The following is a 25,094-nucleotide window of genomic DNA, read 5'->3' on the forward strand; positions in this document are numbered from 1 at the left end:
CATATGATAATAAACTTGAAATTTGAGTGAGAAACAAAAAGGTATCAACATCACAACAATGAAAAAGTACAATCTCACATTAGGTAGATTAAATAGAGAAGGTTAATAAAATTGAGCAGAGAGAAGTGCTCTGTTTTTTACAGATGAAGCAACAAGATGGGCTTTATTATTGATATTATTTATTTATTTATAAATATATATTTTAAAAAAGTAGACATATCTGAACTTGAAATACTTGTAATGTCAATAATCCAGTTATTATGAACATTCAGCAGATCAGAACTATTTTTAGTTTTAATTTCATTAAGCAAAATACTTACAGTGGTAATATTTTCCTGTAGATCGACCATCAACCATATCATTACCATTCATTTCTGAATATATCTGCATAAACATCAACAGAGCCTATTAAGAGTCTCATCTCATGAATGCGACATTCCATTTTTTCCTTGAATTCTTGAAGAAACTACTTCAACTTTGCAACAGTCACCAAAGTTGAGTCCAAACGAAATATGAATTCTAAAGTAGTTATGAAGAGAAATGAGTACCTCGCAAGCAGAATCAAATCCAAAACTTGTGGGGACCTCTTTGCATTTGAGATCACCATCGATAGGTTTTGGGCAACCAATCGCTCGAGTATTCAAATTCTTACTCCTAATTTGAAAACAACAGAAAGAAGGGGAATATAAATAACAGGGTCTTGCACACACAAAAAAAAAAAAAAAATGGTACACTAGAGTAATTAATTACTCGACCTTATATTTCTACAATAAAAATAACATACAATAGCTTATCCATATATGACAATGAGAGTGAGAAAGAGAGAGCAAAAAGGAGGGAGGCAATAGACAAATTTCATAGTTCTGAAAAATACCTAAAGTTTTCAGCGAAGAGACAAGCATTTGTGTTAGAATCATCTCCACCAATTACAACAAGGCCATCCAGATCAAGCTTTTGAGTAGTTTCTCCAGATTGCTTAAACTGAAAATAGAACCGAACTGTCAATTAATGCCTTGACTACAACTAAGACGTCTCAAAATGAAAATTCTGGGAAGAAAGAGTTTCACCTTATCTGGAGTTTCAATCTTATCCCTCCCATTGCATATCATATCAAAACAACCCCGATAAAAGAAAAATGCATTTACATCAAGAATTGCATTCAAATGGCAATCACATCGCATCAAGACTGCACATATTCACACTAACAATTCTAACAAGTGAAAGCAAGAAATCCCTTCAAGAAAATTAACCTGATTGCAATATGGATGGATAAATTGTGCAGTCAGTTCACATATTTGCATTTCATGATCCCTGTAGGACCACCCTTGATACCATACAACGTGCTTCCTTTTGCATGAACCTGTAGGTAATCTTCACAGAGATCGTAGAAGCTGCTAGATAGCCACAACTTGAACAAAAAAGCAAACATTTATTCTTGATTTATAAATGTGGACACAATGAGACCCTACCAAATAGACCAAAATTCACATTATGCCCTCCCAGTGCTTGGCCACCAAACTAGACAACTCCGATCTTCAATTTCTTATTCACCTGCACCGAACTGGAATCACTTGGCACCAACATTGCTGACAGTTGGCCGAAAAGATCAGGAAACAGCTTCGTGATCTCATCTGCACGCACATACAACACACAAATCAAACACTCTAAAACCTTAAGAAGTAGCAACTGGCCTCAAACGCATTCAGTAAAACTCAAGTTCCAAACAAAAGCGAGATTTACAATCATAAAAAAAAACACAGAAAAAGAACAAACAAAACTCAATGCATGTCACTACTCTTCCTTTAAGAAATCAATCAACTCAGTTACCAAACAGAATACAAAAAAAAAAAATACCAAGTTTAGGAAGGCTAGCATGTAATTGGTTGCTTTTGTTAGTAAGATGTAGGGTATCAGTTGCAAAAGAGAACGCGATTGAGAACATCCCTAACAACCCCCAATGACTTTTGCAATTAATTTTTGTAGAAAGCCTTGTCAAATTACAAAGGGCAGGATCGAGGAATAAGAGGAAAGATAAAGAGGGGAGAAAAGAAGTACTGAGTGGAAATATTAAACATTAAATTTTTCCCTCCAAGGCAACTTCCACAAAGTCATCTAGTAAAAATTTCTATTTAAATTCCGTGGGCTAGGAAAAGTCCATGCAATAAGGAGAACTTGTAGAGAGAGGCACCTTTTAAATCTATTTTCTTAACAATTCCCAAAAGACTAAAATGGCTAAGATGAACTGGAATAACCAAAAGAACGGCATAAATATGTTTAATTCCTCTAATAAGCGTCCGATCACTACACTTCACAAGCGATAGGATTTGTCCTTCCCAATCCTCATAATCCTTATTCCCACTAAAAACCAAATAACTTATCAAACGATTTTTGGTTTTTATACATAATATAATAAATATAATGTATAATATATATAAATAAATCGATAAATATGTATATATATACATACACGGTTTGTTCAATTTGGTTTTGAAATCAAAAACAAAATTAAGCCGAAAAAATTAGTTTCCTTATGATTTTAACTGAACTGAACTTTTAGTGAAAACCTTAAAAAAAATGCATCTATTATGTTAGTTTTAGTGTTCATCCCTACATTGAGCTTTCAATTGTGTCTAATAAGTCCCTTAAACTTTAAAAAATGAATCTATTACGTCTTTGATCTATTCAACGTATTTTTATTTTTAAATACATGCATCTAAACATAAAAATTGAAATTTTAGAAACCTAAATTCATATCTAATAAATCAATATGATTTAAGAAAAGTTAAAAATATCATAAACCTATTGGACACAAAATTTTGACAAAAATCTAAAAATTCAAGTACTAAAATTGTAATTTAACAAGATTATAAATATTAGAGAAAAAAAACACAAACAGAGAGACTACCCTAGCCATTTTCCCAATATATTTTAAGCAGGAAGGTTGAAAAAATTTCCACTTACCAATATGAATATACCAGCTTCCAGGTGACATAAAAATCCCAAGATTTGAACTGACTGACAGTGCAAAAGCATGCCCCTCCTTGTCTTGAGCTAAACTTCTTTGGGATCATACATACCAAGAGTAACAAGCCTACTCTGTCCAAACAATATCCTTCCATATTCAAAGAGAAAAGAGATAACCACAATGGGTTCAATACTTCAGTATGGAAATGTATGAATAAAGAAGAGCAACAGAATCATGAAGGTACCTGGTTGATACACATATATTCATTCAGTTCTAATTAAATGTATTTCTCATTGTAGATATGAAACCTGCATTCCTATTTGCCTGTTTAAGCTAATGACTACAAGAACCTGACTAGGTATGAAACCCTATGCTAAAAAGGAAGAACTCTAAGTGTTGAATAAATGTTCTTCAAAAAGTTTGGAATTCAACTAATGGAAATTTAACTATGTGCAAGCTTAACACTAAACCAGGCGTTTGGTATAAAACGCATAAAATAAAACTAAGTCCTGACAATCATGTGTGAAATTGTGAAGTTGAACGCATTGCATGAAAGTCGCCGATGCGTTGAGAACGCGTGAGCAAGAGCAGAGAAAGCGAGAGGTTGAACGCAAGGCACTGAGCAGACAATCGTGTAGCAAATGAGCAGTGCTACACGATGAAGTAGACGATCGTCTAGTAAGTGAGTGGCGCTACATGATGAGGTAGGCGATTGTGTAGGCGGGCGCTGGATGATTGTGTAGCAATGAAGGGAGCTAAACAATGACGTAGGCGATCGTATAGCAATGCGCAGAGCTAAGCGCTGCACTAGACGATCGTGAAGATGCGCACTGCGTCAAACAATAAGAAGTCACGTGCTAGACTATCGGGCTATACAATAGGTAAAATACTACACATCAGTGTAAGCGCTAGACAATAAGCGTAGAAGTTGGACGATAGCGCTAGACGATAGGCGAAATACTAAGCGATGGACGCTGGGCGCTGGGCGATGACGCTAAGCGATTAGGGGATACGTTGGACGATAAGGCGTCAGCACTAAACGATGGAGGTAAACGATGTGCACAGTAGCTAAGCGATAGGCTATGCGCGAGATCGTTGACTAAACGATTGAGCTACGCGACGGGTTGTTGGAGCTAAGCGATAGATGTAGGAACTAAACGATGGAGCGGTGGTGAGGACTGTGTTACGCAAGATTGATGAGCTCATCAAGACAAATGGCGTTATTGATGGAAATCTGAAACAGAGATAGTAAGAGCTGGACGAATAAATGTTCATGCAAAGTGAGTTCAAATCACATATAGTAAGAGTTTGAATCACTTTTTCGGGCATCTGAAAAAGTGACATATAGTAAGTTGGTATATGAGAAAGAACTGACCCACATAGGGTGGCACGACCACCTCTTGAGAGGTTGTATCTCTTCCATTTGTCCAGTTTGCTTTGGACTTTGTCGATCACTGGTTGCCAAAAAGCCAATTGCTTAGGATATCCCTCCTAAAGGAAGGCCAAGGTACATAAATGGGAGGTAGATAGCCTTGCAATTTAGGAGGGCTGCTTCTGATTGTAACTTGAAATGGTCTATATTGATGCCACATAAAGCTGATTTTTCCCAATTAACCTTCAACCCCGAACACCACTCAAATAATTCAAGTATTTTCTTTAGGTTGCTGAGTTTTTCTTTGTCATCTTGGCAGAAAATTAGAGTATCATCCGCAAATTGTAACAAAGAAACATGAATTCTATCTTTGCCAACAATAAAACCTTCAAACTTGCCTTTTTCTCGAAACTGGGAAAGTAATGCATCCAGGACTTCACTGACTAGTAGAAATACGAAAGGAGAAAGAGGGTCACCTTGCCTTATTCCTCTTGAAGCTTGAATTCTGCCACGAGGTCTTCCATTTATGAAGATTGAGAATTTTGTGTTAGAACCTAAAAATTAGATTTGCTCTATTTTTTGGTGTTCTGATGGGGCAGGAGACTCTGTTTTCTGGAAATTCAGGCTTAACCATTCTTCCCCTTACTATGTCTGCATAGGAGATTGGGACTGAGCGAGGATTTTTTGTCACCTGTTCAACTTCAAAGAGGGACAAAGCATCATTTAACAAGGTAAGGAAGGAATATCAACCTGAATTAAGAGTTCCTGATGGAACGTGAATGAAGAATCGTCCTCCAACTGCAGGCCACACTACACATCATAAAAACCAGTTTGAATAGATTCGGATGTTAGAAATCTTGGTTACACCAGAAGCATCTTGCTCGCTTTTGACAAAGAAGCTAGATGTTGGAAGTTTCGAAAGGGTCGAGATGTTCTCCACAAACCAAAGTAGCTGCGATTTTGACAAGGAAATTTGCTTTTTGGCTTCCACATCTTCTACGATTACTGAACCAGCTTGGATGAGGGCACAGAAGTGGCTGTCCTTAATTTTACAACTGATAACTTGGACGGCTAAGTTAGGCTTGGAGGGGAAGGTCGATGGATGGGCCATGAGAGATAGATGAGCCGAGGATCGCAAATGAAGGTTGAGGTTGGTGGGAAGAGGAAAAGCTTGGTCGGAGATGGGGAGAGGACGGGGAGTTATGTCGGAATAGGGTGCCGGAGGGAGGGAAAGCGAGAGAGGAGAGAGGAAAGAGGAGAGAGGAGAGAGGAGAGAGCATTTTCCAACCAAAGTAGTGCTGGAATTCTCCGATGGTCTAATCGATGTTGTCAGATTGTTTGGATTGTTACAACTTCAATATGTTGGGTGTACTAACCTATCCTCATCTATAATATTTCTTTTTCCATAACCTATCCTCATCTATAATATCATGGGCAAGAATTTCATTGAGTTTCGAAATAAGCTGTTGCACCTGTAGAAAGCGGGTTATAAATGATATCAGTTCAAGAATGACATATTGATCCCGAGAATCTTGGGTTTAGTGGATAGTGAGCATACAACAAAAAGAAATAAACACAATTAGTTACAATAACAAGACAAATACCTCCGGAATGAAGTCAATCAGACCCTCGGGAATAACTACAACACCATAATTAATAACCAAGTTCAGAACGTTTACTAATTACATCGACAATGTAGTCTGTAACGTTTTTCAAGGTAAGCTTCTTAGCCGCAACCTGCAAAACACATTATAAAGCATGTGGAGATAAATGTCCTCCTTGACAAATGTGTCTATCTTAAGTAGTTTAAATAAAGCAGCTACCTTTTCTCCAATAATAGTAATATTTGGATGAGTTTGCAAAGCACACTCCAATGTAATGTAAGAAACAGCACGACCCATAAGCCGTCCAACTGTGGATATATGTACACTGTTAATGCCATATGATAATAAACTTGAAATTTGGGTGAGAAACAAAAAGGTATCAACATCACAACAATGAAAAAGTACAATCTCACATTAGGTAGATTAAATAGAGAAGGTTAATAAAATTGAGCAGAGAGAAGTGCTCTGTTTTTTACAGATGAAGCAACAAGATGGGCTTTATTATTGATATTATTTATTTATTTATAAATATATATTTTAAAAAAGTAGACATATCTGAACTTGAAATACTTGTAATGTCAATAATTCAGTTATTATGAACATTCAGCAGATCAGAACTATTTTTAGTTTTAATTTCATTAAGCAAAATACTTACAGTGGTAATATTTTCCTGTAGATCGACCATCAACCATCACATTACCATTCATTTCTGAATATATCTGCATAAACATCAGCAGAGCCTATTAAGAGTCTCATCTCATGAATGCGACATTCCATTTTTTCCTTGAATTCTTGAAGAAACTACTTCAACTTTGCAACAGTCACCAAAGTTGAGTCCAAACGAAATATGAATTCTAAAGTAGTTATGAAGAGAAATGAGTACCTTGCAAGCAGAATCAAATCCAAAACTTGTGGGGACCTCTTTGCATTTGAGATCACCATCAATAGGTTTTGGGCAACCAATCGCTCGAGTATTCAAATTCTTACTCCTAATTTGAAAACAACAGAAAGAAGGGGAATATAAATAACAGGGTCTTGCACACACAAAAAAAAAAAAAAAATGGTACACTAGAGTAATTAATTACTCAACCTTATATTTCTACAATAAAAATAACATACAATAGCTTATCCATATATGACAATGAGAGTGAGAAAGAGAGAGCAAATAGGAGGGAGGCAATAGACAAATTTCATAGTTCTGAAAAATACCTAAAGTTTTCAGCGAAGAGACAAGCATTTGTGTTAGAATCATCTCCACCAATTACAACAAGGCCATCCAGATCAAGCTTTTGAGTAGTTTCTCCAGCTTGCTTAAACTGAAAATAGAACCGAACTGTCAATTAATGCCTTGACTACAACTAAGACGTCTCAAAATGAAAATTCTGGGAAGAAAGAGTTTCACCTTATCTGGAGTTTCAATCTTATCCCTCCCATTGCATATCATATCAAAACAACCCCGATAAAAGAAAAATGCATTTACATCAAGAATTGCATTCAAATGGCAATCACATCGCATCAAGACTGCACATATTCACACTAACAATTCTAACAAGTGAAAGCAAGAAATCCCTTCAAGAAAATTAACCTGATTGCAATATGGATGGATAAATTGTGCAGTCAGTTCACATATTTGCATTTCATGATCCCTGTAGGACCACCCTTGATACCATACAACGTGCTTCCTTTTGCATGAACCTGTAGGTAATCTTCACAGAGATCGTAGAAGCTGCTAGATAGCCACAACTTGAACAGAAAAGCAAACATTTATTCTTGATTTATAAATGTGGACACAATGAGACCCTACCAAATAGACCAAAATTCACATTATGCCCTCCCAGTGCTTGGCCACCAAACTAGACAACTCCGATCTTCAATTTCTTATTCACCTGCACCGAACTGGAATCACTTGGCACCAACATTGCTGACAGTTGGCCGAAAAGATCAGGAAACAGCTTCGTGATCTCATCTGCACGCACATACAACACACAAATCAAACACTCTAAAACCTTAAGAAGTAGCAACTGGCCTCAAACGCATTCAGTAAAACTCAAGTTCCAAACAAAAGCGAGATTTACAATCATAAAAAAAAACACAGAAAAAGAACAAACAAAACTCAATGCATGTCACTACTCTTCCTTTAAGAAATCAATCAACTCAGTTACCAAACAGAATACAAAAAAAAAAAAATAATAATAATAAAAAAAAAAAAACCAAGTTATGAAGGCTAGGGCATGTAGAGTTGGTTGCTTTTGTTAGAAGTTGTAGGGTATCAGTTGGCAGAAAGAGAGCTTTGAGAACATCCTACCATGACTTTTTGCAAGTTAATTTTGTGTAAAGCTTGACAATGAAAAGGGAGGATCGAGAATAAGAGGAGATAAAGAGGGGGAGAAAGAAGAGAGAGGTGGGAAATATTAAAATTAAATTTTCCCTTCCAAGTCATCTTGCCACATAAGTCATCTAGTAAAATTTCTATTTAAATTCCGTGGGCTAGGAAAAGTCCATGCAAAAAGGAGAACTTGTAGAGAGACCTTTTAAATCTATTTCTTAAAATTCAAAGACTAAAATGGCTAATTTGAAACATGAATAACCAAAAGAACTCATTATTTTATTCTCTAATAAGCGTCCATCACTACTTCACAAGAATAGGATTGTCTTCCTAATTCTCATAATCCTTATTCCCACTAAAAACCAAATAACTTATCAAACGATTTTTGGTTTTTATACATAATATAATAAATATAATGTATAATATATATAAATAAATCGATAAATATGTATATATGTATACACGGTTTGGTTCAATTCGGTTTTGAAATAAAAAACCAAATTAAGCCGAAAAAATTAGTTTCCTTATGATTTTAAACTGAACCGAACTTTTAGTAAAAACCTTAAAAAAAATGCATCTATTATGTTAGTTTTAGTGTTCATCCCTACACTGAGCTTTCAATTGTGTCTAATAAGTCCCTTAAACTTTAAAAAATGAATCTATTACGTCTTTGATCTATTCAACATATTTTTAGTTTTAAATACATGCATCTAAACATAAAAATTGAAATTTTAGAATCCTAAATTCATATCTAATAAATCAATATGATTTAAGAAAAGTTAAAAATATCATAAACCTATTGGACACAAAATTTGACAAAAATCTGAAAGTTCAAGGACTAAAATTGTAATTTAACAAGATTATAAATATTAGAGAAAAAAAACACAAACAGAGAGACTACCCTAGCCATTTTCCCAATATATTTTAAGTAGGAAGGTTGAAAAAATTTCCACTTACCAATATGAATATACCAGCTTCCAGGTGACATAAAAATCCTAAGATTTGAATTGACTGACAGTGCAAAAGCATGCCCCTCCTTGTCTTGAGCTAAACTTCTTTGGGATCATACATACCAAGAGTAACAAGCCTACTCTGTCCAAAAAATATCCTTCCATATCCAAAGAGAAAAGAGATAACCACAATGGGTTCAATACTTCAGTATGGAAATGTATGAATAAAGAAGAGCAACAGAATCATGAAGGTACCTGGTTGATACACATATATTCATTCAGCTCTAATTAAATGTATTTCTCATTGTAGATATGAAACCTGCATTCCTATTTGTCTGTTTAAGCTAATGACTAGAAGAAACTGACTAGGTATGACACTCTATGCTAAAAAGGAAGAACTCTAAGTGTTGAATAAATGTTCTTCAAAAAGTTTGGAATTCAACTAATGGAAATTCAACTATGTGCAAGGTGTTACTAAACAGGCGTTTGGTATAAAACGCATAAAATAAAACTAAGTCCTGACAATCATGTGTGAAATTGTGAAGTTGAACGCATTGCATGAAAGTCGCTGATGCGTTGAGAACGCGTGAGCAAGAGCAGAGAAAGCGAGAGGTTGAACGCAAGGCACTGGGCAGACAATCGTGTAGCAAATGAGCAGTGCTACACGATGAGGTAGACGATCGTCTAGTAAGTGAGTGGCGCTACATGATGAGGTAGGCGATTGTGTAGGCGGGCGCTGGATGAATGTGTAGCAATGAAGGGAGCTAAACAATGAGGTAGGCGATCGTATAGCAATGCGCAGAGCTAAGCGATGCGCTAGACGATCGTGAAGATGCGCACTGCGTCAAACAATAAGAAGTCACGTGCTAGACTATCGGGCTATACGATAGGTAAAATACTACACATCAGTGTAAGCGCTAGACAATAAGCGTAGAAGTTGGACGATAGCGCTAGACGATAGGCGAAATACTAAGCGATGGATGCTGGGCACTGGGCGATGACGCTAAGCGATTAGTGGATACGTTGGACGATAAGGCGTCAGCACTAAACGATGGAGGTAAACGATGTGCGCAGTAACTAAGCGATAGGCTATGCGCGAGATCGTTGACTAAACGATTGAGCTACACGACGGGTTGTTGGAGCTAAGCGATAGATGTAGGAACTAAACGATGGAGCGGTGCTGAGTACTGTGTTACGCAAGATTGATGATCTCATCAAGACAAATGGCGTTATTGATGGAAGTCTGAAACAGAGATAGTAAGAGCTGGACGAATAAATGTTTATGCAAAGTGAGTTCGAATCACATATAGTAAGAGTTTGAATCACTTTTTCGGGCATCTGAAAAAGTGACATATAGTAAGTTGGTATATGAGAAAGAACTGACCTACATAAGGTGGCACGACCACCTCTTGAGAGGTTGTATCTCTTCCATTTGTCCAGCTTGCTTTGGACTTTGTCGATCACTGGTTGCCAAAAAGCCAATTGCTTAGGATATCCCCCCTAAAGGAAGGCCAAGGTACATAAATGGGAGGTAGATAGCCTTGCAATTTAGGAGGGCTGCTTCTGATTGTAACTTGAAATGGTCCATATTGATGCCACATAAAGCTAATTTTTCCCAATTAACCTTCAACCCCGAACACCACTCAAATAATTCAAGTATTTTCTTTAGGTTGCTGAGTTTTTCTTTGTCATCTTGGCAGAAAATTAGAGTATCCTCCGCAAATTGTAACAAAGAAACATGAATTCTATCTTTGCCAACAATAAAACCTTCAAACTTGCCTTTTTCTCGAAACTGGGAAAGTAATGCATCCAGGACTTCACTGACTAGTAGAAATACGAAAGGAGAAAGAGGGTCACCTTGCCTTATTCCTCTTGAAGCTTGAATTCTGCCACGAGGTCTTCCATTTATGAAGATTGAGAATTTTGTGTTAGAACCCAAAAATTAGATTTGCTCTGTTTTTTGGTGTTCTGAGGGGGCAGGAGACTCTGTTTTTCTGGAAAAACAGGCTTAACCATTCTTCCCCTTACTATGTCTGCATAAGAGATTAGGACTGTGCGAGGGTTTTTTGTCACCTGTTCAACTTCAAAGAGGGACAAAGCATCATTTAACAAGATAAGGAAGGAATATCAACCTGAATTAAGAGTTCCTGATGGAACGTGAATGAAGAATCGTCCTCCAACTGCAGGCCACACTACACATCATAAAAACCAGTTTGAAAAGATTCGGATGTTAGAAATCTTGGTTACACCAGAAGCATCTTGCTCGCTTTTGACAAAGAAGCTAGATGTTGGAAGTATCGAAAGGGTCCAGATGTTCTCCACAAACCAAAGTAGCTGCGATTTTGACAAGGAAATTTGCTTTTTAGCTTCCACATCTTCTACGATTACTGAACCAGCTTGGATGAGGGCACAAAAGTGGCTGTCCTTAATTTTACAGCTGATAACTTCGACGGCTAAGTTAGGCTTGGAGGGGAAGGTCGATGGATGGGCCATGAGAGATAGATGAGCCGAGGATCGTAGATGAGGGTTGAGGTTGGTGGGAAGAGGAAAAGCTTGGTCAGAGATGGGGAGAGGACGGGGAGTTAGGTCGGAATAGGCTGCCGGAGGGAGGGAAAGGGAGAGAGGAGAGAGGAGAGAGGAGAGAACATTTTCCAACCAAAATAGTGCTGGAATTCTTCGATGGTCTAATCGATGTAGTCAGATTGTTTGGATTGTTACAAATTTTGGAGTTCAGTTTAGTTAGTAAATTTATGTTTGGGCTATAGAGTTAAGTTATCAAGTCGAGGGTATCTAGTGTAGCTTTTTGTAACTTAAAAAAGTATAATAGTTGGTTGGTTATTTTTGTTTACTCAACATTTTAGTCAAACATTTGACTACACACATATTTTCTTGAAATTTCAACGCTCAATTGATATGTCAACTTAAAAACTTCACATATATTTTCTAATTTTCTGCTTATAATCATTGGAGTTGGGGTAGATAAAATAATCTTGTTTGAAATTCTTAATCAAAATTAATGGCATGATGATCGATCGATTTTACTGGAATTCGATTCTCTTCAGGCCTAACCTAAGGGATTTGTAGGTGAGTAGTATCCTACCTTTGTCAATTGAATCGTTCTCTATATAGACTCAAGCAAATCCCACGAGCTTGGTATGACTACCTCAAAATTAATATCTTACTTGGCTGGAATTTTTGCAACTCTAAGATGATACCTCGTTTTTTTCCTTCAAGTTTGAAACCACTATTATTTTCTTACTGATCTATGTTGATGATATTGTTGTAATAAGAAATTATTCTCATTTTATTACCAGATTTATTGGTGAATTGAATTGCTTATTTACGTTAAACGATATTGGTAACTTTAGTTTCTTCCTTGGCTTTGACGTATACCGAACTGCAGAAGGTTTATTATCCTTAGCCAGAGTAAATACATCATTGATTTATTGCATAAATTGAATTTCCAGCACCTTAAACCAGCCCCAAACCTGTTGTTGATGGAAAATTTTCATTAGTTTATGATAGAGATCTTCTTCCTAATCCCACCGAGTATAAAAGTTCGATAGGTACACTCCAATATCTTACACATACACAACATGGATCTCGAGAAAACAATATGTTGTGGCTCGTTCGAGTACAGAGTACAAATATAGAGCTTTAGCTCGAGTTACAACACAGATTTGTTGGCTTGAATCCTTACTCACAAAAGTTGACCTTCGTCCTTCTCACACATCCATCCTCTGGTATGATAACATGAGTGCCCTTTTCCTCGTCTGCCAATTAAATATTCATTTTATTTGTGGTAAAGTTCTAGTACGTCAACTTGATGTTCGGTATGTATCCTCAGTGACCAAATTACTAACCGTTTGACCAAACCATTCTCTGAAGCAAAATTTGCAGAACTTCGTGGCAAACTCCAAGTGGTCATCTCACTCACTCGCTTGAGGAGGGATGTTAGGTTTGTTGTATAATTCATCCAAGATTCTAGCACTAACTGCTTGAAAATTTCCCTCTTTAATCACAGAATATGGTTGCAATTTTGTTCGTTTCCTTATATGTACAATTGCTTTATATATGAGCCTATGTACAGGAAATAATATCATTCAACATTTTCACATTATTCTAGTTTTCTCTCTGTTTGTTTCTTAAAAAATGACAAATGGGAACATGAAATGGAATCACGATGTTGAAATTTGTAGTGAGATTTATTACATATTTTTGGTTGATTGTTCATGAAACTGCAATTAAATAGAGTGATTTTAAGAGTGTAGAGCTACGGTAACTTCCAAACCATTGGCCATGGAGAGAATAGTCATCATTCTGTAGTTGACTCGATGCCCACTCACCAAACTGAATTTGTAAAATCTGCACAAAATGGCAACATTTGTAGATATGCCGAGTCTTTCCCCATGCAAATCCTTGGTCCAACCTGCATGCCAAAACCATTATTTCACCTTAAGTTTCATATTAACGGGTCCCGTTTGATAATCATTTCATTTTTTTGTTTTTAGTTTTTTAAAACTAAACTTATTTTCTCCTCATTTCTTATAATGATTTGTATCTTTCTTGAGTACATTAGTTAAATTCTTAGTCAATTTCTAAAAATAAATACAAGTTTTTAAAATCTTAAAAGTGTTTTTTATACATAAGTTTTAAAAGAAAAAAAAAAGCTAAAACATTTTAATTATATATGTGTGTGGAATATTTTAATTTTAATTTTAATAATATAATAAGTTTATAATAAAAAGCACGAAAACTAATTTGTAATGTATGCTTAACCTAAAATTTGTATAGTAGGTTGAGGTTTTTTTTTTTTTTTTTTTTAATTCTTTGTGATATGTATTTTTCCTAGTGTATTAGTATTTCAATTTCTCAATTGGTTACGATTTAGATCTTGATTATTTCATTACGTTAGGACTTTTAACCCTACAACTGGTATAAAAACCAACTCGTATAATTAATTTAGAAATTTCAAAATTTGCATTGGTTTGGTTGGTTGAATTGCATTATGTGGTTTGCGAATGAATGTTTATGGTAAAGTTTGGTCTTATATTACATGTTTAATTTGATTAATTTGTATAGGACCCTGCGTTTTTTGGCATTTTATCATATAATTCGAGTCTTCTGTAAGCCCATGTTTAGAATTAGGGTTGTTAACAATGAAGATCGAGACCAATTTTGACAAAAAAAAAAAAAAAAGGAAGAACATTCGACGATCTGACTAGAATCACTTTCTGATGTTGCAGCATTGCAACGCTACAACTGTGTTACGCAAGGGTTTGCGTTGTGCGCGGTTTAGGGTACTCCAATTTGGTTCGGCTGGTTCAAGGTGGTTTGATCTGGTTTTGTATTGGAGTGGATTGCTTCATTGTTTTGGGGTCCGATTTGAAGCAATTGGAGTCGGTTTAGGTTGGTCTAGGTCGGTTCTAAAGCGGAAGAAACTATTTTAGGATAAAGTTTACAAAAATTATAATTTATTGCTTTATATCCTAGGAGCCAAATTAGCAATTCATTTGCTATTTAAATACTTTATGGATGTCATTTAGATAAATCTCACCATAGGTTAAGCATGTTCATGCATTTTAATATATTATAAGGGTTATAAATACATTTTGAAATGTCAAATATATGGAATTGGAAAAGCATGATGCATGACATTACTTAGGTAAATATAAATGGTTAGATCTATTAATGTTTTATATATGCTTTGTTGATTTTCATGAATTGTTTAATATAAGTGTTATATTAATAAAGTTGAAAATCAATTTGCATTGAGCATGACACATTCATAGTTTAATATAATTGTTATATTGATGTCATGAATGCTTGTAATATGATTTTCTTATTAGTTAGAATGTGATAGATAATTAATTAAACCATAGAAAGCATGAATATAGGGCTAATAATTTTTTTGTATAGTTATAAAATTAATATTTAGTAACCGTCAACATATAATAGAGAGTTACATGCAAACTTAGGATCTTAGGGAATTGGATTTTTTTTTTTAATAAAATGTTTAAAATCAATTTAGAACTTATACATTGATTCTAATAAGATTGTAATTAAGTGTTTTTTTAATAGATTTAAAATATGACTGAGTAGGACAAACAAGACTTTAAGTTAGAAGGAAACTCTAATGGTGAAGTTATGTCTAGGTTGGGGGTATTTAAGATGATGATTTACGAAACACCTCCTACTTGGATACTGACTCGAAGCTTGAGTTGAATTAACTTTAGTCACGTTAGCAAGCAATATCACTAGATTAATTAAATAGTTTAATTCACATAGAACATCAAAGTAAATACCTTATTATAAGAGTTATAATAGGCATAGACTTAGATAGATTTATTAGCCAAAATTTAACTAAGTATAATAAAACCCAAAACGGTAGAAAACTTTAGTGGGAAAAAATGATATACGGGATGTATCAATTTTTAGCCCTCACGTCCATGAGATCCATGCTCGGTTTCGTGTTGCCCTGGATGCAGTCTCCCTTCAGAAAGTGTTTGCATGGGTCAATACAAAGGTGAATTGGGAAACTATTCATAGTAGATGGGAGAAGGACGTGTGTCAACGTATCCTATGGTCTCAATTAGGTTGCACCGTGAGATTCCTATGATCTGTCTGCGTGTCATCTTAGAGCAATCACCCATTCGAAGGGTCTAATCATAGGATTTGGAACAACGCAAACTCCAGTAATTGATAGAGTTTCTTAGGTTAATCTTCAACAGTTGCCTTTCCTTACGGTAGCCTGTTGAAGCGTACCTTTGGGATCCAAAAATGGTAAGGTCACACTTACGGGTTGAATTAAGCTAGTTGATGAATCCTTGGTCGAAAAAAAATAGCTAAGAACTATAGGAATAAGGTTTATTCTAATATTAGTAATTAGTTGAGATCGCCTCAATTAAAAAGAGGGGTAGTTGATCACCCTTCAGTGGTCGTTGCTCTAAACCTTTGAAGTATTGTTGCCAAAAAAACTAAATCAATAACTTAATTAGGATTCTTTGATTGCTTGTTTTTTTTTTTTTTTTTTGCTGAATTGATTAGATGCTTGTATTTTGTGTGATGGGCTAAGACAAATATAGCTGATACGATTAATTGTTTGTTATTCTTTTCAGCATGTCTTCCACAATTATTTCCTTGTCAAAGAACGAAAAATTAATCGGTGATGCATATCTCGTAAACCTAAACTCTCTAGATGACCCTCAAAACTTTAGCCGTGATAGCCTTTGTAAATGGTTCATCAATATTTTGCTCCGAAGCTATCTTCATGATGATCACATCTCTTTGTTGCATAATCTTTTGCATCAAGTGATACCTCCTCTCTATGTGCTTGCCTCTCTTATGGCTTTGAGGTTCTCTTAAATCTACCACAACACTACTGTTATCACAATAAATGGCGATGGACAAAAACATATTTGGAACAACTTCCAAATCAATCAAGAACTTCCTTAGCCATACAACTTCCTTAGCAACTTCACAAGCAACTACATACTCTGCTTTTGTGTAGAGTCCGCAATGCACCCTTATTTGATGCCCTGTCACACTATAGCTCCTCAATTAAAAGTGAACACCGATCCTGATGTGGATTTCTTAGAATTCTTATTGGTCTAAAAGTCAAAATCAGTGTATCTAGTAAGGATCGAATCCTTAGCTCTGTACACAAGCATATAGCCCCTCATTTTCCTTAGATACTTGAGGATTGTCTTAATCGCATATCTACTAACAATCTCAACTGCATAGCACATAACATGGCATACGTAAGACTGCCCACATCTGATGCGTAAGGAATCTGTCTTATCTCCTCAACCTCTTGAAGTGTCTTAGGACACTTGGACAATGTAATTCCATACCTAAAAAGTAGATTGCCCTTATTGAAATTTTGCATCAAATATCTGACAAGTATTTTGTCAATATAAGATGCTTAAGACGACTAATATTTGTTCTTGCAATTTCTAATAATTTGAATGCCAAGAATAAATCGTGTTTCCCCAAAATCACTCATTTGAAATTGAGCAGAGGTTCAATTCTTAATTTTAGTAAGGAAGCCTACATCATTTCCCAATGAGTAGTATATGATCTACATACAAAATAAGAAAAGAAACAATACATTTGATGATTTTCTTGTAAACACAAGGTTTACTAACGTTTTGATCAAAATCACGAGATTTGACTGCAGTGTTAAATCTTATATTTCAAGATCTAGATGTCTGTTTCAATCCATAAATGGATCGTTTAAGCTTGCAAATTATTTACTTTTAACCTTTTATGAGCTTCTTTGGTCAATTCATGTACCCTCATCAAGATTGTCATTCAGAAAAATGTAGTATTGACATCATTTTCCATATCTCATAATCATAATATGTGGCAATAGATAAGAGAATGCGAATAGACTTCAACATGGCAACAGAAGAGACTCGGATGGTTGACGCGGCGACGAGGGTTCCCTTTTAACGGCGGCAAGGGTTCCTTCCAGCGTGAAAAACAAAAGGGAGCTCTTGCATGCACCTAGGGGAAAAGGAAAATTTTAATTTCTTTCCTTTTTTCCCTTTATTTATATGTATGTAAATATATATAATAATTAAAACCCCTTTCCTTTTCCCTTTTAAATTCCAAATTTCAAATTCTTTTATTAAATCCAAAATCTCTTCTTAAATTTCATCCAAATAAATTCAAAATCAATATTTCAAATCCTTTCCAAAATCATCCTTTGAGTGAATTTAAATCTTCCATCCTCAATAACAAATCGAATTATCTTACTAAAACAATTCAATTTAACCAAAAGCCTAATTAAATCCCAATTAACTCAAAATAAATAAATCAAAATTAATTTAGCCAAAATGTAAATCGTGAATTCGAATTCGTCCATACAAATCCAACATCAATAATAAATATTTACATGAAAACTCCGTGGGTGTTATATTTTGGGGGATTTTGTTTTTGGTTTGATACAAGTAAAGCAACTTCACTTACCCAACCTCACCTTCATCCATAAGAACTGACTTTTGATATTCTTAAGAGCATTTTTGACAAATTGAAAGGGCAAAGATAGTGAATGAGGAAGGAGAAAAACATATATGGAGAGAAAAAAAAGCTCACTGATTGATGATTTTGAGAGATATCAAAAAGAGAAACCACCGAGACTGTGGGGGATGCCAAGACTAGAAGAACGCAGGAGGGAAGAATCACTGAGAAGAGAGACAGACGCCAAAAGAGTGAATCGACACGATGATGCAATAAATTTTGGGAAATAGAAAGATAGATGCCAAATGGGAAATGGTTTGGGAACATTGAAATGGGGAAAGATGGGAGGGAAAACAAAATAAAAGGGCAAATCGAGAGAGATTTTTGGATGGGTGTAAAAATTTACTTAATTTTTTCAGAAATATTTTGTTACTTTCAGCGACAAGGTAAATTTGTTGGTAAAAATTTTTAAAATTTAGTAGCACTGGTCAATACGTTACAAATTGTTTTAGAGACGCTAGTATATATTTCGTTGCTAAAAATGATATTTTTCAACATATTTCTAACGTGTTGCTATAACTTAGCTTTTAGCAACAAAAATTACTGAAATTTTGTCACTGAAAATGAATTTTCTTGTTGAAAGTCCATGACTTTTCATAGCGTTTTTTCAACGCTATAAAAAGTTTATTTTGATAGCACATATATGATGTTATAAAAACATTTCATAACGTAAAAAATAACGCTATTGAAACGTTTTAGTAGCGTTTTTATAGCGTTAGAAAAACGCTATCAAAACGTTTCAATAGCATTTGTCCAATGCTAAAAAGAAAGGTTATTGAAACGTTTTGATAACGCTTTTCTAACGCCATAAAAAACGCAATCAAAATGTTTCAATAGCATTGTAAAAATGCTATAAAAGAGTGTTCATAACATTTTATAAACTTTTTCGTAGCCGATGTTATTAAAAGTCCTCGACTTTCCATAGCGTTTTTGTATAGCTATTAATATCACTATAGAAAGTTGCATATGATAGCTTTAATTCAATGTTATGGAAACATTTCATTGTATTGGAAAAGTACCATCAAAAGTTGTCATAGTAATAAAAAAAAGTTATAAAAGACATTCTATAGCAATTTTAGGCACGCTATTGAAAGTCCCTTATTTTTATTGTCATTTTTTCATCGTAATGGAAAAAAGCTATAAATACCCCATCTTCAAGCATGAATTTTAACGTTAATAAACTTTCTATAGCAATTTTATAGTAGTAAAAACAATACTATAATTTATCTTTAATAGCACTTGTTAATAATATTTTTTTAGATTTTACAATTTGGTTCGCAAATATTATTGTAGAATTAATTATAAACATATATTTATAGAAGTCGCTTGCCCATATTATTGTCTAGACGAATAAAGATGTAGTTCACATTTCATACAAATCTACAATCTTAATGATGACCAAAATCTTCAAATTTATAGCATACAAAAGAAATAAAACACTATATTCATCCAAAATGTTTGATATAGTCATGAAAAGTATGTTCCAACAAAATTCTTACCTAATAGAACAAGTTGTAAATTCTTAATCCAAATAAAATGACTACATATATAATCCCAAAAAATTGATACAAACAAAACAAATGTTTAGATTATAGCGATACCAAAATTCTCACACAAAAAATATGAAGCTCCGATGTTTGTCGTCATATCAATCACCTTATAAAAAATGAAACAAAATAGCTTTCATAAATCATCATGATCTATCTATTATAACGATAGATTAGCTAATGAACTAAGTAAACACTTAATTCACAAAGTAGTAGCCAAATTTTCTTACATAGTTTGACTTTATCCATTGACGATGCAACAGTAGTGCCCATAACATCGTCAACAATAATAATGTCAGATGTAGGCCTCCATAAGGAAAAAAAATGTATGAAATGCATGAAATCATCAATTATACTACTTGAACAAGACGTTCCCACATGATTGGGTTCAACACGCTCCTAAAAAAAAAAGGCATGAAATCATTCAAACGCCGAGAAGCCAATGAGCCATTGGGGGGAAGGGGAGGTTATAACCAACACAAATTCACAACATTTAGAAACTCCTACTTGAACTAAATCACTACTCAAATGCCAACAAGCAAGAAATAGAAAAAAATAATAAATGAAAAATCAGCGAGAATAACCAAAATGTCAGCAAGAAACCAACTGAGCCACAAACTGATACTCCTAAAATAATATAATTAAGAGTATAAGACAAACCATAATTGGATTTTTATTTATACTTCCATAACCAATTTTACAAATGCAAAATTGTCATTGAATGGGTTCTTTCCATTTCTGAAATTTGCCAAGTGTTCTTTAGAAGTTTTGATCTAGGAGGCAAACCCTCATCATTTCTAGAATTAAGCCAAGCAACATGCAATTAAATTTCTAATTAAAAAATTAGAGAGGTTGCTTTGAATAAAGGAGATTTTGAAAATATGTAAAAGAAAAAGAAGGAAACGTACCTAAAATCGCTTTGATATTCTCTTTGAACCTTAACTCAAAAGTTACAAATTTGAGAATTGAAGAATATTTAGAATGTTTCAATTATCTGTCATATAACCAGCTTTCACCAATTTTACAAGTCTTCAACAGTCAAAGATTGTTGTCAAGCTCCAATTAATCCACCAAATTCTTTCCTTTTATAGCGGTTGGATTTTCTATCATGACAACACACATAATCCTTAGAGAATACTAACATTTGACCTTTATTCACATATGTACTTTCTATTTATTATTCCTTTTACAATGAGATAAAATCAGGCACCTTCCTTTCACCAATGAACTAGCTAGAAAGTCTAAAAGCCTTAAAAGAGATTCACCTATTTCAAGAGATATAGGAAAAGAGAGCACATTACAAAACAGAAAATCCATTCAAAAGCATCAAACAAGTGCAAATTAAAATACTAGCCACATTGATAAAATGAAATATGTATCCATAAATTTGGATGAAAGAGCAACCTCAATCATTCCTAATGAAATTAAACTAACAAAATGACTTTGAAACAACTCTAATTCATTTAGTTCAAATACATGGCCTCAATGTACAAATTTCCATCCATTTTGAACGTATAGGGAATAGGGAAATACATACACAACACCCAAGCAAATGACATGAAAAAAAACTAAAGAAAAAGGTTGGGAAAAACTTCTTTAAGAAGAAGAATGGAGAAAGAGTGAAAGACATGGTAAATGAGACTTTTTGTGTGAATTCAGAGAGAAGGGTTAGACCTTTCTGTACCTATTTGAGCGGCAACTAAAACAATTAAATTGGTCCTATAAATGCATTTGATTAGCAAAAGAAGAGTATGAAATTACCATTATTTAGACAAACTAGAAGAAAAGTAGCAGAAACTGATCATCATTTCACACATTTGGAACTAAATGGATATATATATCATTTCTCTAATAAAATCTATACCATAGCTGTAAGAACATAATGTTCACTAAACTAAAGCTATGATATGCTTAATATGTAATGAATTGTATATCATGATTTTGCTAACAACTCATCAATGAAAGACATTGCTCAAAAGGAACAAAACAGTTGTAGAAATTACCTCTTGGCAATCTTTCAGTTCCAATTCCAAACACCTCGATTGAAACAAGAACATAGTCTTACCCGTCCAAAAGAATACCGTCTTTATCAAACACTCTTCTTGAAACACTATTGGTATAAGTTGCACGTGAAGTTTAGTTTTCTAATTAGTTTATATAATGCTCAATAAGAAAATGAAAGAAAACTCGAGTTTGTGCATAAAAAGCAAAAAAGAATGTCAAACTTTTAAATAAGAAAATCAGTAACGAAATGCAACAAGTTTAAATTATGAGAATCTCCTTCAAACAAATTTAAACTCATTTCTTGCCTTCGGATTGACATTTCTTGCTTCCACATTAATGGAATATTCCCCGCCTATTTCTTTTGCCAATACCAGCAAAGCATACTTAGCATTTGCTTTGAAGTATTTCCTACCTTTTACTGCTACTTTGGTCTGCGATTTTGTTTCATATTTACAATGTTTTGATCTGATTTCTTAATTCCATTGTAGCACTGGAAGCTTGGGAGCTGGAAACTCAGAAGCGGAAGTTTCAAACATAAAAGTAAATAGAGCATTGATTTGAGGAACCAACAATGGGTGAGAATAAAGACTTGATAGGTATGTGAATGGTAAAATTCTTTTGAATTTTGATAAAATTTTGTAAAGATTTGGAGTTTGAACAAATTGATGTGATTGTCAATGTAAAGCAACAAACTTTATGTTGCAATCAACTTCACTAAAGGCATAAAGTAATGAAATCTATTCCCCATTTCTCGACTTCTTTGTATTTGACAGAGAAAAATTGGCCAAACTTCCAAACTACAATTGAGCCTTTAAACTTGCTGGAAAAGAAGTCACACATTTAATCTTTAAAAAACGATTGGGCCAAAATCAACCAACTTAAACTTATCACTAATGATTAAATTCATCCAAAGGATTCGTAATTGATATATAATACTATAAAATAAATTTGTAATCCAAAACACGTATTTTGTTTCTTATCAAGGAAATAACAGGGTAAGTAGAAAATGTAGTTTCAAGCACCTTCATTGTCCATGAATAGAGATACTTTTTTTCTTTTTGGAAAAACAATTAATATAGCATTCATTATTTAGCAATCAAACGAAGTAACTGCTAACCCCAATTTTTCCTCCAAAAAACAAAACCCACAAAGAAACAAGTTCAAGAAACAAAAATGAAACCATAGAAAAAGCATAAACTAGAAAAAAGCCAAATCATCCAAAAGAAATGAGAGATAGAGAAAAGATGATGAAGTAGATTATGAGATAAACCTTTATTGAAAATCTTTCCTTGCAAGTTCTAACCATGAGGCTAGAGTTCTTGGAAATCTACATCAAAAAGACATTATAGAGAGTTGAAAAGAGGAGGAAAGACATATTGGTTCAAATGTATTAATTACATTGGATCATTTGCAAACCATTATAGATTTGATATGCATGCACTTAACACCTAGAATTGTTCAAAAAGGACCTTGGAACTTCAATGATACTTTCTAAAACAACATTTGGGATTCTATTCAGCAGAAACAATAGGCCGACATTTAGATTATACTTTCTTAAGAAAACTAAAAAGCACGTATAAATAATCCACATTCACATTCTATGGTTACATCATGTTCAAAAGAAAATTAATAATCCATAACTACAATTCCAAAATACTGGGTCAGTCACAAATGAATCTAAATACCTGCTGAAATTTTGAACTCCACTAGATGTATGCAAGAAGACCACTTAGCTTTTTAAGCTACCATCCCTTGAAATTGACATGAGAGCCAAATTATAGTCAAACAATAAGAACAAGCATAAACAAATATCGATTAAAGTACACACAATGGTTAGGGTCTCACTATGTTAATAACACTCAAACTAATATAGATTTTTGTTGAATAGAGTTGATTGAGTTGATTTTTAACTAAATCAATCGTGCAAAATTGATAATTTGATCAAAATATAACACATCCAAATTTTCTCAACATAAACCCACCAAACTGAAGCAAACTAAAAATAACACACAAAACCAAAAAGTAAACTGAAAAGAAAATCAAGTATCTTAGATCCTCACAAAGGATTCTTCATTATCACTATCTTACAATAAAGATATCATTTTGTCTCCCCCACCAACGGTTCCTAAAATACAAGAGTAAATATAAAATTACTAAAAATAAGTTGTGCAATGTTTGACTCAGATTTCAAAACCAAATTAAGTAGCAGCTTAATATAACCACTACAAAAACTTCCATGTGTTCTTAACTTGTCTATTTTAGCTTCTCTCACAGACTAAGTAGCAGAATATATTGTTAAACATGCAATGTAGTTTGAAGAGAATCTAATATATATTTTAAACTATCATAAAAGTGGGGATATGCATTAAAGAAAAATTAGAAGGGGAAGAAATCCTTCCCCCTGTTTTTGTTTTTCTTACTTCCGTTTGTTTGTTTCCTCTTTCAGTTTCTTTTAACCGATCAGTGTATTTGATATCACGCTTGTAATTTTTAACCAAAATGTATTGCTGTATACATTTGGATTTAGAAAATAGTTTTATGGTGTGCCCCTTCCTATGTCTGTTTCCTTAATTTGATTTTGCAGTCATTGTGTGTACTAATGTATTGAAATTTGAGTCAATTCTTTGTCCTCGTATTTTAGGAACCCTCAACAACACTAAAAGGTGTAGTAAAACCCTCAACAAAGAAATCAGATTTAAGTGTATACAAACAGATTGACAAAAATCAAAGGAAACAAGAAGAGAAAGGTAAGAATGAGCAAGAAATTTAAAAAGTTAAAGAAACAATGGAAAAGAACTTGCTCAAACGAACCTTGGAGAGTCGGGGCGCACGAAGGAGCATATCTGGGGGATTGAACTCTGTGGGTTAGTTGCTACTCGAAATGAAAGCGAAGAAGAAGAAGATCTGGGCACGATTATGTCTGCATGATGGGTTTTGCACGAAATGGAAGTGAAGAATGAGAGGGAAGTCTGCGTCTTGCGATGGGTTTTGGGTATTTGGAAGAGAGAAGGTGAATAGTGTGAAAATGGTGAGAGAGTGACGAAAGAAAACATAATCAATAACAGGGAAAATGAGTTTTGGGTAAAGTGGAATTTTTTTTTACCACTTTCTAATAGGATTTTGTATAAAATGCTATCCTAAAAAGCAAGGATATTTGTTGTCCTGTTTTACCGGTTTAATTTCAGTCCATTTGTTTACTACCTTTGTAAAAGAGCAATGAGGAAAATCTCCTTAAATTCATTAACTTCAACAAAGTCAAGTCAAGCCTTGTACAAAAATAAATTTGATCGATGCATAAATTA

At 34.1% G+C, this 25,094-nt stretch overlaps 1 protein-coding gene and 1 long non-coding RNA gene across 16 annotated transcripts; both read right to left on the reverse strand.

Annotated features, from left to right (window-relative positions):
• Positions 1–250: 250 nt before the first annotated feature.
• LOC150031632 (pyrophosphate--fructose 6-phosphate 1-phosphotransferase subunit beta 1-like) lies at positions 251–9,263 on the reverse strand. 12 transcript variants are annotated; one of them, XM_090308835.1, is made up of 13 exons: positions 9,225–9,263; positions 7,746–7,907; positions 7,527–7,647; positions 7,344–7,361; positions 7,151–7,257; positions 6,825–6,930; positions 6,597–6,660; positions 6,161–6,249; positions 6,024–6,074; positions 1,068–1,631; positions 875–981; positions 549–654; positions 251–384 (listed from the first exon to the last, which is right to left on the reverse strand). In XM_090308835.1, the coding sequence occupies exons 3-10, from the start codon at positions 7,575–7,577 to the stop codon at positions 1,548–1,550; spliced, it is 570 nt and encodes a 189-aa protein (XP_090164961.1). In that variant the 5' UTR covers positions 7,578–7,647; positions 7,746–7,907; positions 9,225–9,263; the 3' UTR covers positions 251–384; positions 549–654; positions 875–981; positions 1,068–1,547. The 12 variants fall into 12 exon arrangements, with proteins under 12 accessions (XP_090164961.1, XP_090164965.1, XP_090164959.1 ...); XM_090308839.1 differs by lacking the exon at positions 7,344–7,361; XM_090308833.1 differs by having other exon boundaries at positions 7,344–7,647.
• Positions 9,264–19,685: 10,422 nt separating this feature from the next.
• Positions 19,686–24,880, reverse strand: LOC150031633 (uncharacterized). 4 transcript variants are annotated; one of them, XR_016525696.1, is made up of 6 exons: positions 24,604–24,880; positions 23,478–23,543; positions 23,063–23,119; positions 21,792–21,898; positions 20,019–20,187; positions 19,686–19,897 (listed from the first exon to the last, which is right to left on the reverse strand). It is a non-coding gene; the product is annotated as an uncharacterized LOC150031633 (long non-coding RNA). The 4 variants fall into 4 exon arrangements; XR_016525698.1 differs by lacking the exon at positions 21,792–21,898; XR_016525697.1 differs by lacking the exon at positions 20,019–20,187.
• Between the last annotated feature and the right edge of the window lie 214 nt (positions 24,881–25,094).

The sequence above is a fragment of the Benincasa hispida genome, unplaced genomic scaffold (genome assembly GCF_027475165.1).
Source record: "Benincasa hispida cultivar pf3 unplaced genomic scaffold, pf3_genome.v1.1 HicScf1050, whole genome shotgun sequence".
Taxonomy (NCBI): domain Eukaryota; kingdom Viridiplantae; phylum Streptophyta; class Magnoliopsida; order Cucurbitales; family Cucurbitaceae; genus Benincasa; species Benincasa hispida.